At 44.2% G+C, this 14,391-nt stretch overlaps 1 protein-coding gene across 8 annotated transcripts in view; it reads left to right on the plus strand.

Moving 5' to 3' along the window:
• Positions 1-945: 945 nt before the first annotated feature.
• Positions 946-14,391, plus strand: part of CPVL (carboxypeptidase vitellogenic like) — a 63,765-nt gene continuing 50,319 nt past the window's right edge. Inside the window, exons 1-2 of one of the 8 annotated variants that reach the window (XM_072153711.1) lie at positions 946-1,081; positions 13,504-13,699. In XM_072153711.1, coding sequence (XP_072009812.1) covers positions 13,513-13,699 — 187 coding nt within the window. In that variant the 5' untranslated portion in view covers positions 946-1,081; positions 13,504-13,512. The other 7 variants (XM_072153707.1, XM_072153709.1, XM_072153712.1 and 4 more) reach the window with 7 other exon arrangements.

Below are 14,391 nucleotides of genomic sequence, written 5' to 3' on the forward strand. Positions count from 1 at the left end.
ACTCTCTGCTTGCGTCCTGCAGACCCAGAGGGCCTGACTAGGACCGGTCTCTCTCCTGAGAGAGATTTCTCTCTTTCTCTCTCTGGGGAGAGACTTCTCCTTTCTCCTCTAGAACATTCCAGGCTAGGGGGTTTTATTACCTCCCTTTGGTCAGGTGGTGGCTGCTCCTCCAATTACCTCTCAGTGCACAGAGACAGGATGCAACACATATCATTGGATAATAGAAATTACATCACATATTAACATCTGCCTTGCCAGGCAGGATTAACCACTGCAATTTCCCCTTGATCCTATAAGGACCATGTAGTGTAATGTGGTGTTACCTACAGGTGGGACGTATTCGCAAGCACTACCTCGCCATTGCATCGGCGAGGGTGTTGCACATGTGATCAAGGCTGAAGTCAGTGGAATGTGTCAAAAATGCATAAGAAAACGCGACGCATCGTGTGAAAGCGCCCAAACTCCCAGTAAATAATTAGAGGAGTCCAGTGCTGTAACAAAAACTGTATAACCCAGGTAAAGCAGTGGCACTTAGCACTATGGAAGGCTACGTCTCCTGGACATAAACCCTTCATACTTTCAATGTGAATAGGGCCCAAGACTCATATAATCACATGTATAAACCAAATACCCTGATTTCTGGCAACTACATTCAATAATAATTTGATCTAAAGCTCAATGTGTGCTCCAATGGCATCTGGTAAACTAGATGTACCCCTTCCTCTGTGGGTGCGTTCACACGTTCAGTTTTTCAGCTGCAGTTTTTGATCTTCAAAACCTCTCAGTGATATGTAATCACTAGTTATGATCCATGACCTGCTTTTGGCTTTGAAAACTGCGTCTGAAAAACTCGTCGTGTGAACGCGCCCTGAGAAAGAAGACAATCCCGGGTGACTGCGCTCTAGACCTTGTTTATCCTCTGCTCCAGCGCCATCTACTGGAGCGCGGGGTAACTGCAGCTAATGGCACAGCCCTGCACTCACGTGAGTGATAAGTCAGGCCCTGCAGTCACTGCTCCTGCTGCTACTCGGGGACCGGGAGCTGCTGCGCTCTGCTACATCTGCTCTGTGCCCGGCTGTGTGTAAGTAATGGCGCTATGCAGCCTGTGCTGTGCGGGCACCGGGCACGCAGCTTCCTGTGTGTGGGCAGGAGCCGGCCGCTGGTACTTCCTGCCCGTGTAATACACTGACACAGGAGAGGACATGGCTCCATACAGAGCACTAGCCGCCGTATAGCATGCTGGTAATGTGCAATTATATTCACACTGCAAGGAAACCCCCATCAGAAAACCTCTGCTGTGATTTCAAAGTGTTTGGTTTTTTTGGCAGTGGATCTGTGATTATTTATCCTGCATTACTTGTACCTACCGCTGCCGCATCAGAGACACAGGTAGCTTTGGCTTAATCTTAAAGGGATTGTCTAGAGATGATTTCTGGCAGGAGCAGGTGTGCGCTGCCAATGTGACGTCAAAGCTAAGGGTCTGTATACAAACCAAGGCTGACCGTGATGGCTGACGCCGCGCCGGATCAGAGCGCATATAAAAATGAAAAGGTGTATAGTGCACTTATGGAATCAATGTGATTATAAATGTACCCTGCTCGTGGTGCGTTTCCCTCCCATAGACCATGTTCCGGGATGAAACTAAACTCTCCCTGAGGCGAGCTACAGAACAGCGCCCCATCCAGAGGCAAACTATCAGGTTATTTTTTTAGTAGGTAAATTCTCCATGCAATGTTGGCTCAGGGTATGACCTTTCAATTGACTTTCAAAACTCCTAATAATTTTGTGTCAGGGGAAGTCCTGGGAGGTGTAGAAACACCATATATGGACAATTAACCTGACACATCTATACAAATAATTCCCTAACACATTTATACAAAGAATTCCACTGCAGACAGCTATTAGGAGTCTATACAACAAGTCATTCCATATCAAAAATGACAGCATCTCGGTATTGAACCGAGTATGAAAGTATCGCACACGTATCAAGGTTTTTGATGCATCATGCAACCCTAGTAGCAATGTGGCGGCTATGATTGGCCAGTGGTCCAAACCGGAAGTCGCATGCGTGATCTGGCCGAGACCGGCACCGCACGCTAGTGGTACGTGTGACTGCACTCTCAAGGAACCTTCTGGGCGCTGCTGATCTTGCTGTGTCTTAGGCCGTGTTCACATTACATCTGGATTGCATTTCATAACACAATCCAGACAGAACGGGGAAGGGCTCAGCCAGATGGCATACGGACCTCACAAATGCCTGTCTGAATGAGCCCTAAGTAAGTGATTCACATCTTAAAATGAGAAAGCTGCACTAATAACATAAAAACTAAATGCAGATGGGAAGCCGTTTTACCTGCTCTGTGTGGACGCACCCGACTGGAATATTAATAATATAATTTGCATTAATCAGCATTTATTTGTTTGTATGTGTATATACTGAAATAATAACTTGAAACCTTCATTTATTGGGTTTTTGTTCAATGTGTGTTATTTATAAAGACACCGGTTTTCTTGTTAATCATTTGTTTTATTCAACTGTTTATCTCATTAACCCACAAGATTTACCACAACAATGCAAACAGCTTTTACTTCTGCTCCTGAATTTGCATTGTGTGGGTGGTTTCTGTTCACCTCATCTGGAATTACTTGCTTCTGGGTTATTGTTATAGCAGACTGCTGAAAGGGGCTAAAACACACGACTCTGTTCAGTTTGTGAATCGTGGACCGTGCGGTGGCTGGATTTTACAGACCAAATACTGGGCCACGGATTGTAGTTATATGTGATGTAATAAAACTTCTGGACAACGGGGAAGCAGGGAGTTCTTGTATCATATATCATCACTAATGGTCCTGTCCTGTGCACGGCATTTGGTCAGTGTTTCGTGGACCATGCATGGTCATGTGCTTTAGTCTTCGGGTGTGTTCTTGGTCCATCTTTAACCCCTTGCCACTCCGCTGCGGATATATCAGCCAGCGACGCGACATGTAAAGAATGTCATCCCATCGCGAGACAGGATGACAGACCGCCGACACCCAGCGGAATCACGAGATTGGCCCGTCTGTACAGATGGCCAATTACAGCGATAGGAGACTGCGGGCCGACGGCTTTATAGTTAAATGACGGTATTCCATCGCGAGACGAGATGATATACCCCCGGAGCATGCCGGGATTGCGAGGGGACATCCACCCAGCGATCAATCTGTGGGGGGGCAGATCCAAGACCCTCCACGCTCTCCAAAGCCGCCATTCTTTGTTTGGTAGTGTTGAAGAGCAGAGTGTCTTGTGACAAGTGTCCCATTTTATTTGTCTACCTCGTCCTTACAAAGCGACTCTGAGTGCCCGTCTCGGGTCCCTGATTTTACGGCCATTCCTGAGATACAAAGAGACACGGCAGGGCCTGGACCAGTGGACTTTTTTAAGTTCTTTTTTAGTGAGGAACTACCGGTAATCCGGTTTCCCTGAAAAAATCTATACGCTGCACATTATATTTCCAAAACCCCACTTCTCTTTATGCGCAACCCTACAGGTGGACCCCTGTCAGTGCAGCAGAGATGGAGAAGTTTTGGGGCATAGCGCTTCTTATGGGACTGGTCAAAAAGCCCTCTATCAGTGACTATTGGAGCACAGACATACTGCACCACACCACAATGTTCCGCATGGTGATAAGTAGGATGTGCTTTGAAGCCATCCATAGGTTTTTGCATTTTGCTGAAAATTCTTAGAACCCACCAGAGATGACCCCACTTATGATAGGTTGTATAAGGTCCGGCCCATATTAGACTAAGTGCCCGGTTTATGGATGTGTATACTCCAAAGAGGCACATATCAGTGGACAAGTCCCTGGTACATTTCAAAGGGAGACTTCAGTTCCGCCAGTACCTGCCCAATACGAGGGCAAGGTATGGCGTGAAGATAAGCTGTGTGAGAGTGCATCAGGGTACACTTTTAGATTCTTGGTATATGAAGGGAAGGACTCTAGGAAAGTGCCCCCTGAATTGCTGGAAAGATAGTGGGTGCAGCAAATCCCAAACTATTGGACCAGGGCTACCACCTCTACTTGGATAATTTTTATACCAGCACTACCCTGTTCAAGTGCCTCGCTCCAGACAAACTGCGGCATGCGGCACTGTTAGGAAAAATCAGAGAGGTCTCCCTAAGTCGCTGCTAGGGGAAAAGCTCAGAAGGCACGAGAGCCAAGCACTAAGCAGCGACTCAGTATTGTGTGTTAGGTACAAGAACAAGAGGGATGTCCTTGTACTAACAATCCATGGGCACCACCCCTGCCACTGTACCAGTGCAGAAGCCCCCAAGCCGGACTGTATTTTGGATTATAATAGGTACATGGGAGGGGTGGATTTGTCAGACCAGGTGCTTCAGCCATATAACCCCATGCGGAAGTCGAGGGTGTGGTACAAGAAGCTGGCCGTGCACATCATGCAGATGGCATTGTACAATGCTTACGTGCTACATCGATGTTCCGGCAACAGGAAAAATTTCCTGGAATTTCAAGAGGTGGTAGTCAAACAGTTGATTTTTAGAGACCAGGAAGGAGGTGAGTGCTAGTACGTCTGGAAGCGAGTCCATATCACGTATTGTACCAGCAATTGTACTGTATTGTACCAAATTATAACAATTTGAAGCTGGTTAGAAACTGCATCAACCCCTTAACACACCTGGACGTAAATGCACTTCCAGATTGGGGTCTATATCGTGACAACAGTGTGGGAGCCAGGTTTCACGATAGAGAGAACACTTGGCTTGATCGCCATATCCCACATAGTAACTTTAAATGTGGGCAATGCAATTATTGCAACTTCAATCTCGGCACAAAAAGAGTCATCATGGGTGAAATAAACCACACAATCAAACACTTTATAAATTGTAAATCACAGTATGTTGTTTATATGATTACCTGTTCGTGCCGCAGATTCTATATAGGAAAAACAATCCGACATTTACACATTCGTTTCCGTGAACATCTCAGTTCCATAAGAACGGGACACGGCTCGCCACGGCTAATTGAACACGTGAGAAGTGCTCACTCAGGCTGTCCTGACGTGCTGAGGTTCCCAGGCATTGAAAAGGTTAATATCAATCCAGCAGGAGAAGATAGAAATAAAGAGCTCCTCAGATGCGAAGCAAAATGGATAATGCGCACAAAAGCCATGGGACCGATAGGCTTGAATGATCGCAATGAGTTAAATGTGTTCTTATAAGTAATACTGTATTAAGGTTAGAACTCTTTTGTGCTCTTAGTCAAGTGATATATTTGTAGTAATGTTTATGTTGTTACCTTGCTTTTAAACATGTGGTGTTAGTTATGTTCATAGTATCCATGGTTACTGGGCCGGAACATGCTTATAAGCATAAGTCCTGCCCACCACATGATGTCACAGACCTGAAAAAGCGCTTCCTGCGCGAAACGGTCTGTCGTTTATGACGTTTCCGGGACCTCTCTACCTGCCCCTACCGGCTACAATAAATCTTCACGCATTGGTGAGTGTCCCGTCTTCTTCGCTTTATTTGGAAGTGTTTATCTTATATCGGCTTATGTACTCTGTTCGGAGCGCACCACCAAGTGAAATTGCAGACCTAGCATTTGTCAAGGTGCACCTTATACGTGGAAGAGACGTAGTTGCCTGCTACCTTTCCTCTTTTTGTGTTACAGTGTGGGAGCCTGGCTGCATGGGTCGACAAAGACTCTCATGTAACAGCCTGGATTGCGAGCCCAGCTGTTTACCCCTTATGGGTTAATGCACATCCAAGTCGGTCGGAAGTTTCCGCACCTGGTTTTGCATTTTCGCCTGCAGCCAGGATCATGATATTCGCAATCCCGGCTGCAGGCGAAGTAGTCAAACATGATCATGGCTCCCTCACGTGCTCACAACTCGATTACCACCCCCTGATCACCAGGTTTTGGGGGTTCCAACAGGATCTGTCACTGTGCGTGTCAGCCTTTGCATGTGCATAGGGTGACCACTCTAATACACTGCCATATATAAGTATTAGTTTATACAACCGATCAGATGATCGCTTTGTCCCAGATTGGGACAGTCAAAAATTGTAAAAAAAAAAAAAAAAAAAGCTAAATAATATTTACAAATAAAAGCTTACCATTATAGAAGTCCCTTAAATGCCCCATATATTTTAAAACTCCCATAATAATAAAAAAGTGAAAATTACCAGAAAATCTGCACATATATGGTATCCATACCTAGTATCCAGACAGAGAACACAGCAAGTCAGACGGGGCGTGGTCTCCACGGCCGAGGTGGGCTGCGCCTCTTTAGTAGTCCCTCACCTCGGGCCGGACGTTCCTGCCAACACTTGCTGCAAAAGTTGGACTGATTGCACTTGGTAGTGTGTAAGTGACCGTAAACTATTTAGTGGTGAAAATTACGGTACACTAGAAGTCATGTATCGGGCATTCATTTAGACTTGAGCTGGTTTGAGATGAGAGTATTGGAGGCCTGGACTTTCTTCCCTGAGCAGTGTTCAGTCTAAAACGATCTCAACTATTAATACAGTCGCACTCGGCAATCTTTGGCCTTGTGTCGGCTGTGGCCATAGCTGTAATACATTCTCAATGTTGATGTAATCTGCATTTTTACATTAAAACACAAATTCTTGATTATAAGCCCTCAAATGCTCTTTCTACTGTACCAAGTCAGTCTAGTGTTGTGCCTCCTATACTTTATAGTTCTTGTCTATAATTCAGTGTATGTGAACCCTACATTGAATGTGTATATCCCTATGGTATTAATGGTGCTGTATAAATAAATATGAATAATCAATCTGAATTTGAAGATGAATGAAGACCATTTTCTGCCTATAAAGTATTTAAGTCTCACTTCTCCAATCTGTGAACAAAAACTTGCTGGAACAGAAACTTCCATATCTGTATGTATGACCTTTGTAGTACTTGCTTGGGCTTGTTGGTTACCCATAGACTGACCCACTTCCTGGCATCTCACCCACACAGCACTTCCTCTGTTAGTTATTTGTCCTAAAGACTTGGTCCTTTGTGCTTTGCATTTGTCTCAGGTGACTTTACTACTTTTTTTTTTTAGATTATTTAAATATATTTAAGCAAGTAAAGTGAAGCACACTTTCCCTTAGACCAGGGATCAGGAACCTTTTTGGCTGAGAGAGCCATGATCGCCACATATTTTAAAATGTTATTCCGTAAGAGCCGTACAATATGCACATGCCCCCCCCCCCCAGTAGATAGGGTGTCACAGGTGCCCCTGCGATCTATGTCTCGGATCGCAGGCACAGCTGTGCCCCTCTCAGTGGCAGCGCCCCTTTCCGAGTTCACTCACCTCTCCACGTTCCTGCTCCCACCCCGGCTGGCCATGCATTGGCACTCACAGATTTAAAGGGCTAGTGCGCCGCTGATTGGCACTACCCACTTCCCGGGTTTCTATAAAGACCGGCGGCTCCCAGAATTCCCTGCTGGATCTTAGTGCTTCATGCCTATGAGGAACATTTCCACAGTGTTTCCTTCCCAAGTGTTGACCTCCTGTTGTGACCCCGGACCTGTTCCTGATTCTGCTCCTTCGCTGCCAGCCCTGACCTCTTGTTCCGTCCCCAACCTTGCCTGCCTTGACCATCTGCCTGACCACAAGACTGCATAGTGATCCTGTACCTCGACCTTGGCTGCCACCGTGGACAAGTCGTTCCTCAAAAATGACCTGGTAGTACCACGCTTCAGCAAGACCATCCTGATTTGTGGCGGGCGCTGCTGAAGACCGGGTGCCACTTAGATTCTGGTCCCAGGTGTCTGCTTACATCATAGTCCACGGTGGTCCAGGGGGTTCACTACTCCAAATCCGGACACCCACCACATACCTCCCTGTAGATAGGCAGTCCCTGCATATACCCCCCAGTATATAGGTAGCCACAGCACATGCCCCCAAGTAGATAGGTAGTCACAGCAAAAAAAAAAAAATGAATATAAACTTACCAGCGCTCCCTGCAGCCAGCGCCTCATCGCTCCCACGATCTTCTCTTTGACCCAGGCTTAGACGATGGCGGTGATGGCGCCTGGGTCGTACAACGGACGTAGGCAGCGGTAACATTGCTGTCTGTGTCCAGTGATCAGTCTAAGACACACACAGCAGCCATCGCTATTTATTAAAGATCTGTCTGAGAGCCACATGCAGCCAACAAAAGAGCCACATCTGGCTCCCGAGCCATAGGTTCCCTACCCCTGCCTTAGACCTACTGAAATTAAATTCTTGTATGTGCTGACGTTAGTCTTGAAGGGGCTTTCTATGCTCTCCTTCACCAGGACTGCTGCAACTCAGTAAGGCCCCTTATCACACTGCTTTCATGGGGAGGTAAGGGGCCGGATATACATCCCCATAGACTCCTATGGCACTCCCCTGGGGTATGGTGCGCACACACGTGTACCACCATACTGTACACAGGAAAAAGATGGAGCATGCTCGCTCGTTTCCCATGTCTCTCCAGTGCGCTGCTGTATGCTGCCCGGGCGAGCATATGGTAGTGTGAAAGAGGCCTAAGTGTGCAGAAGATTTTTAGAGCAATGTAGTAACCTATACTTTAAGGGTCGTGGATCGCACTTTTGTCGGACTCTTTATAGCTTTTGGGATTTACGCAGCTAAGACAGGTATTTAATGGGTTTGCTTTGGGATTATGTCGCATGCAATCGAATTGTGGCACAGCTGGGCTGGCTTTCATGAGACCGAGATCGGGGTGTGTGCCGTAGGATAATCCGACTGGATTTAAGATTCAGATTGTGTCGTAAGACAATGCACTTGCATGCACCAGGAAGAAGGAGGTGAACTCTGGCGGACCTGAGCGGGGAAGCCACACATGCAGGATATCGGGTGCACGATCTTACTGAATCGTGGACACTGTACTTCGTGAACTCCTCTGGATGGGTAAGTAAATGTGCCCCTATGTGTAATCTGGCCATGGTGTGATACCATGTTCTTCATACACTGACTTCGTTGGGAGCCTCTTATAGCGTTGCCTTCCGTATATACTGATTTGAATATCCATTTTGATCTCGTGACTAGAAAGTTGCTTTTACCTCTTGAGGATGGAATCGTGTAAATAGACTGTTAGGAGGAGGGTAATGTCTCATGCATAAGACCACCTCCACAGGTATATGAAGACAAAGTATAGGCCGTGTTTGCTTCACTAAGAATTCTAGAAATGAAATATTTTAATTATTCCTTACATTGCACTAAAGGGGAGGAATAAAACCTGACACAGCGGCTGTCTGTGGAAAGGTCTGCTTGTGGCTTAATCTCAAGGCTCCTTCTTAAAATTGGCATCCGAGGCAAAGTTTACATTTTTGCATAGACTGGGAATCTGGTCCTTCTTCATGCATCCTGTTAATTTACGTAGTTTAGAAAACTGTTGACTCCCCAATTGGTGCACAAACCCTTATTCCAGAAGTATAAAATGTTGCTTTTTCTGATATACAGTATGTATGTTTCTGCATTCTTTCAAAATTTATTTTTACTCTTTCTCACCCTTCCCTGGAATAACGTCCAGGATCAGCCATGCAATCTGCCCCCTCATGGCCTCTTTGCTTGCTAACAACATCCCTCTACTTCCAAAATGGCGCAATACGTCTGATCTTGATGCCGTTTCTTCGCGTCTTTGGTTAGCATCAGCCACCTTCTTGGGCACACTGCTCATGCTCAAGACTTTGGAGAAGGAAATCGGCACTTTTTGGCAAGCTGAGCGTCTATGAGGAGGTGTATGGATTTTGACTGCATATCTTGGGGGAAGGTAGAGGGGGAATAAAAAAAAATGAAATTTGGGAAAAATACTAAAAACATATAAACATCACAAAGGTGGCCACTGAAAACGATTAACCAACGCTATTTGGGGTTGGTGTGCTGTTGGAAAGGTGGAAGGTTCGCGGTCATGTCTGCGTGTGGTTCTGTGCGCCATGTCATCGCCATGATCGGGCTGATTCTGTTCTATCTAGGACAGAGGAATTCAATCATGGATTTACTGCAGTTTTATTACCCAGCATGTGGGCAGTTTTTGTGTAATCCCATCCACTATGCTATGTAAGCGCCACTAGTGATTTTTATAGAAGCTAACCTGCAATGTTACACTTATTGGTCCCCGTAATCTTGCAGATTTTTATTAAGAGCAATTGCAGTTTATGAAAATATATGTAGCTGAAAGAAATGCCTGACTTATTGCATAATGTGCTTACATGTGCTGTCCTGGGCCTGTGGTTAATGTGTAGTAATATTCCTATTACAACACTTTGTCCCTTGTGAGCTCCTTTAGCGCAGGATATTCTGCATGCAGGAAAGCGAGGTAGGTTAATATGGATTCCTACATAACTGACTTGTGCTGAGCTCCAATGCCCGGGCTTCCTATAGACCCCTATTTGGCATCTGTCCAGGTATTTCTTTTAACTATCCATTTATCTGAAAGCGGGCACTTGGGAATGTTGCTGCCATGGTAAGTATCCCAGTTGTCCCTGGAATCATAGGAGACGAGCTGTGCTTGGGGTTTAATGATGGATATGGAGGGCCATATAAAATTGATTACCCATATTTTCATGTATATAATAGGAATTGTTCAAGTGTAACCTTTACTACATAGGAGCTCTGGGTAGGGATTCTTCAATCTGTAATATATTGTAATAGATCTAGGACCTTGGATTTATATTCTACACTAAATTCCCTAATATGCAAGGCCTTTCCATTGGACTCTATCTCCTTGGCTGCAGGAATGCGGTACCTGTATACCCTATGTGACCGTGGCCTCAGTAGTATATAGGACATGTCAGGGCTTGGTCACTTGTGGTATACGGACCAGTCTTGCATAGTCTGGGTAATGAACAAGTGAGGTATAGCTCTCTTATCATGATGCCTGCCTGTGGGCAACATTTTGGTTTTCGTGGAACCCCTTATGATTTTAGTTGTGTGGGGGAGGGATTACAGGATTATTTAGGGTGGGTCTTATGAAGCAGATTTATGATTATTTTACTTTCTACTTCTGTCTTCCACATCTGGAATTGAATGATTAATCTGGAGTAAAGCAATAATAACATCTCGTTTTTAGTAGACGGGCAGTCCCCGGGTTACGTACAAGATAGGTTCTGGAGGTTTGTTCTTAAGTTGAATTTGTATGTAAATCAGAACTGTATACTTTATAATTGTAACCCCAGCCAGAATTTATTTTGGTCTCTGTGACAACTGGATTTTAAAAATGTTGGGTTGTCATTAGAACCAGGATTAACAATAAAGCTTCATTACTGACACCATTAATAACTATTATAGCTCTTTATTGTAGTCTAAGGCTGAAGTACAGTAAATTAACAACATCCAGAGGTCCGTTTGTAACTAGGGGTCGCCTGAAAGTCAGGTAGGGGACCGCCTGTACTGCCAGTGGACTTGCTTTTCACATATGTCACTATATGTTTTGCCTCAACTAGTGTGAAAAGTGTAGTTACCGTTACTCGTAGCCACCATGTACATAAAAATCCCTAAGAAAATATTGAATGTATGGAATATAATATAGTCACTGTATGGTTTTTTTTTTCAGTATTGTCTTCTTGTTCTCACCTCTGGTTCACTATGCAAAATCTAACAACAGGAAAAAATAAGGTGAAGCTTCAGAGTTTTATTTAGAGGTGTGAATCCAACCAGTATCAGATGTATGAGAAGTAAAGGCACTAAATCTTTTCTAATCCTCAGGAAGTAAAATATGTCGCTAAATTGAGGAAACCAAGATCAGTGAGAAACTTAGACATTTTGTTTATTAACACCTACAGTATGTGGGTGTAGATTGTCATGAATGTTGTCCTGTTTCTATGGAGGAAAATTATTATTTTGTAAGTCAACTTTAGAGTTCCAGATAAACTGCACTAAATTTATTTCACGTGGTAGATTTGTGAACTTCTTGGGGGAGTTTTATCAGAACTCTCTTAGGCCCCTTTCACACCTGCGCTTTTCACACGCTTGTTCTGTGCGTGCTTTTGACGCGCAGAACTTGCATTGCACGCTGACCCATTATAATCAATGGGCTTTTTCAGATTTGCATTTTTTTTAACGCTCGTTTAAATCTCGGCATGCTCTACTTTTGCAAGTCACGCGCTGAAAACGCACCACACAAGCATCAAAAGCATCTGAGACACATGCAAGTGCAATGCGTTTTTCACACATCAATTGCCATAGAAAAGATAGCGCTTAGTCCTGAGTCCTTTTCATACGTGTTATCTGCGCACGAAAAATGCATTGAAATTGCATTGAAAAAACTCTGAAAAGACACTGAACAAACTCTGACTGAAAGCTGATTGAATTCTGATGCAGAATGTAAATTTTTCACTGACCAAACACTGATTGCTCCCTGATCAGACTCTGATGTGATCTGCAACGCAAGTGGTGAAGGGGCCTTATAGCAGTACTTTAATTGGTTTACGCGGAGCAACGAGAAGAGTTCAGCTTTTTTTTTTTTTTTTTTTTAACCACAGCGGTTTATAAAATTAAAAGAGAACCTGTCAACAGCAACCCCCCCCCCCCCCATACCCACTACCATTTAGATATACTTTTATTAAAGTCCTCCGTTCCAGTCCCAGAGGCGTGAAACTGCAGTATACAGTCAAACTACCTCACTGAGGCTGACACTGATAATCCGGCTGAAGAGAATTTCGGAGGGAGGGGTGAGCATGGTGGATTTCTCGTTACATAGCCAGCGTCACTCTCGCCTCCTCCTTCCTGAGGGAGTGGTTAATGACATAGCAGAACACAGTCACGCACAACCACTGTCTCTTACACCTCCCTAAGGGAGATTTCTCCCCAATACACTGGGGCCATACTCATATTGCAGCCATTGAAAGAACCATTTAGGGATAAGGACAATTCTTTTTAACCAAAGTTCATAATGAAGTATTTATTTTGGGTTTATTTGAATGGCATGTTCCTTTTTAAAGTTGAGCTCTGAATGGTTGCTAAGGGCAACTAAAACAGTGCTGCTCTCAGATACTTCTGATAAATCTCCTCCTTATGTCTGTAAAGTTTCAAATTTGGGCATATGACACTTTATGTTTAATTTGTATACAAATTGTGAAGTTATTGCTTAGCCTGGGGGAATGTATTGCGACCAGCGCAAATATACCCCAACAAATTTTTTTTTATTTCTGTTGTATATGATGACTTTTATTATAGGCACACACATTTTAAATAGATATTGGGGACAGGTGATATCAATTCCAACATAGAAAATGCCAGCCATGAAAAATACCGCCCTTCCTTCCCGCCAATGTTGCTACAAATTGCTTCTCCTGGATTTATATTCATAATTTTGGTGCCTTTTTATTAAATAACACTTAATAAATCTGGTGTACATCAATTTGACAGTAACCATTCTCAGTGTTCAAAAGTCAAATGAACAGTACAACATACTTCTAAACAATTCCCAAAAAGCTTCAGCGTTGATTTCTTTGATATCAATTGGGAATAACTATAATATATTTTGTTTTCTACTTGCTACAGGTAAACAGAATGGAAAACCTAAAGATTTTGGTGCTATTGGTGGTTGGGGTGCTGGCCGGTAACCTGGAAATGGCTTATGGGAGAAGTTTTTTAAGACACCTGTTTAATGGCGTAAAGGTTCCTCCAACCACTAAAGGGGATCCTGGGAAACCTCTCTTCCTTACTCCTTTACTGGAAAGTGGAAAGATTGATGAAGGTAAGAAAAAATATTTTACTAAGTTATACTGTAGATATTGTTTTTTTTTTACTTGAGCAATTAAAATATGATTCCCCACCCCCCATTTTTGTAATTTTCTTAACTTGATCCTATCCGCCCTCTGACTAAAGAAGTGGGCGCAGGTCCCGAATTGCAGCAATGTCTTTTGACGTCATTGCGGTTTCTTCTTCTCCCACGCTAATCTCAGAGATAGCTGGAGACCTTGGGGAGAAGGCAGAAGCAGTTGATTATCGCTTCTGCCATCTCCTTCCGTTATTGCATAGTGCTGAAGTAGCGCTGTGCAGCAAATGCACAAAGCCAGGTCTATTGACCCTGTGGACATGTGAATCGGGTTTCTGCAGGGGTTGATCAGATCCGCTGGTTCTTGCAGATGCCCCAGTTACAGGTGTAAATGTCCTAACCCAGAGCTCTTTTATGTCCTCTTGGTGGAAGTTAAAAAATTGCACAAAAAGTTATGGCCCTTAGACCAGTAATTATGAAAATTCCATAAAAATGCCCTGGTCATTTAAGCCTTTTAAGGCCTGGTCAGAAAGGGATTGACACCTTAGAGCTCCGAATTGCAGTAGTTCTGTTTTCAGACCCGCAAGTCCAGTCACATCAGGAGAGGATTTTTTTTAGCTTCTCCTATTGTTGGAATCTCTTGGCTCCATTGTTCGTTTCCAGCATTTTCC

This window comes from Engystomops pustulosus, chromosome 5 (assembly GCF_040894005.1).
Source record: "Engystomops pustulosus chromosome 5, aEngPut4.maternal, whole genome shotgun sequence".
NCBI classification, from domain to species: domain Eukaryota; kingdom Metazoa; phylum Chordata; class Amphibia; order Anura; family Leptodactylidae; genus Engystomops; species Engystomops pustulosus.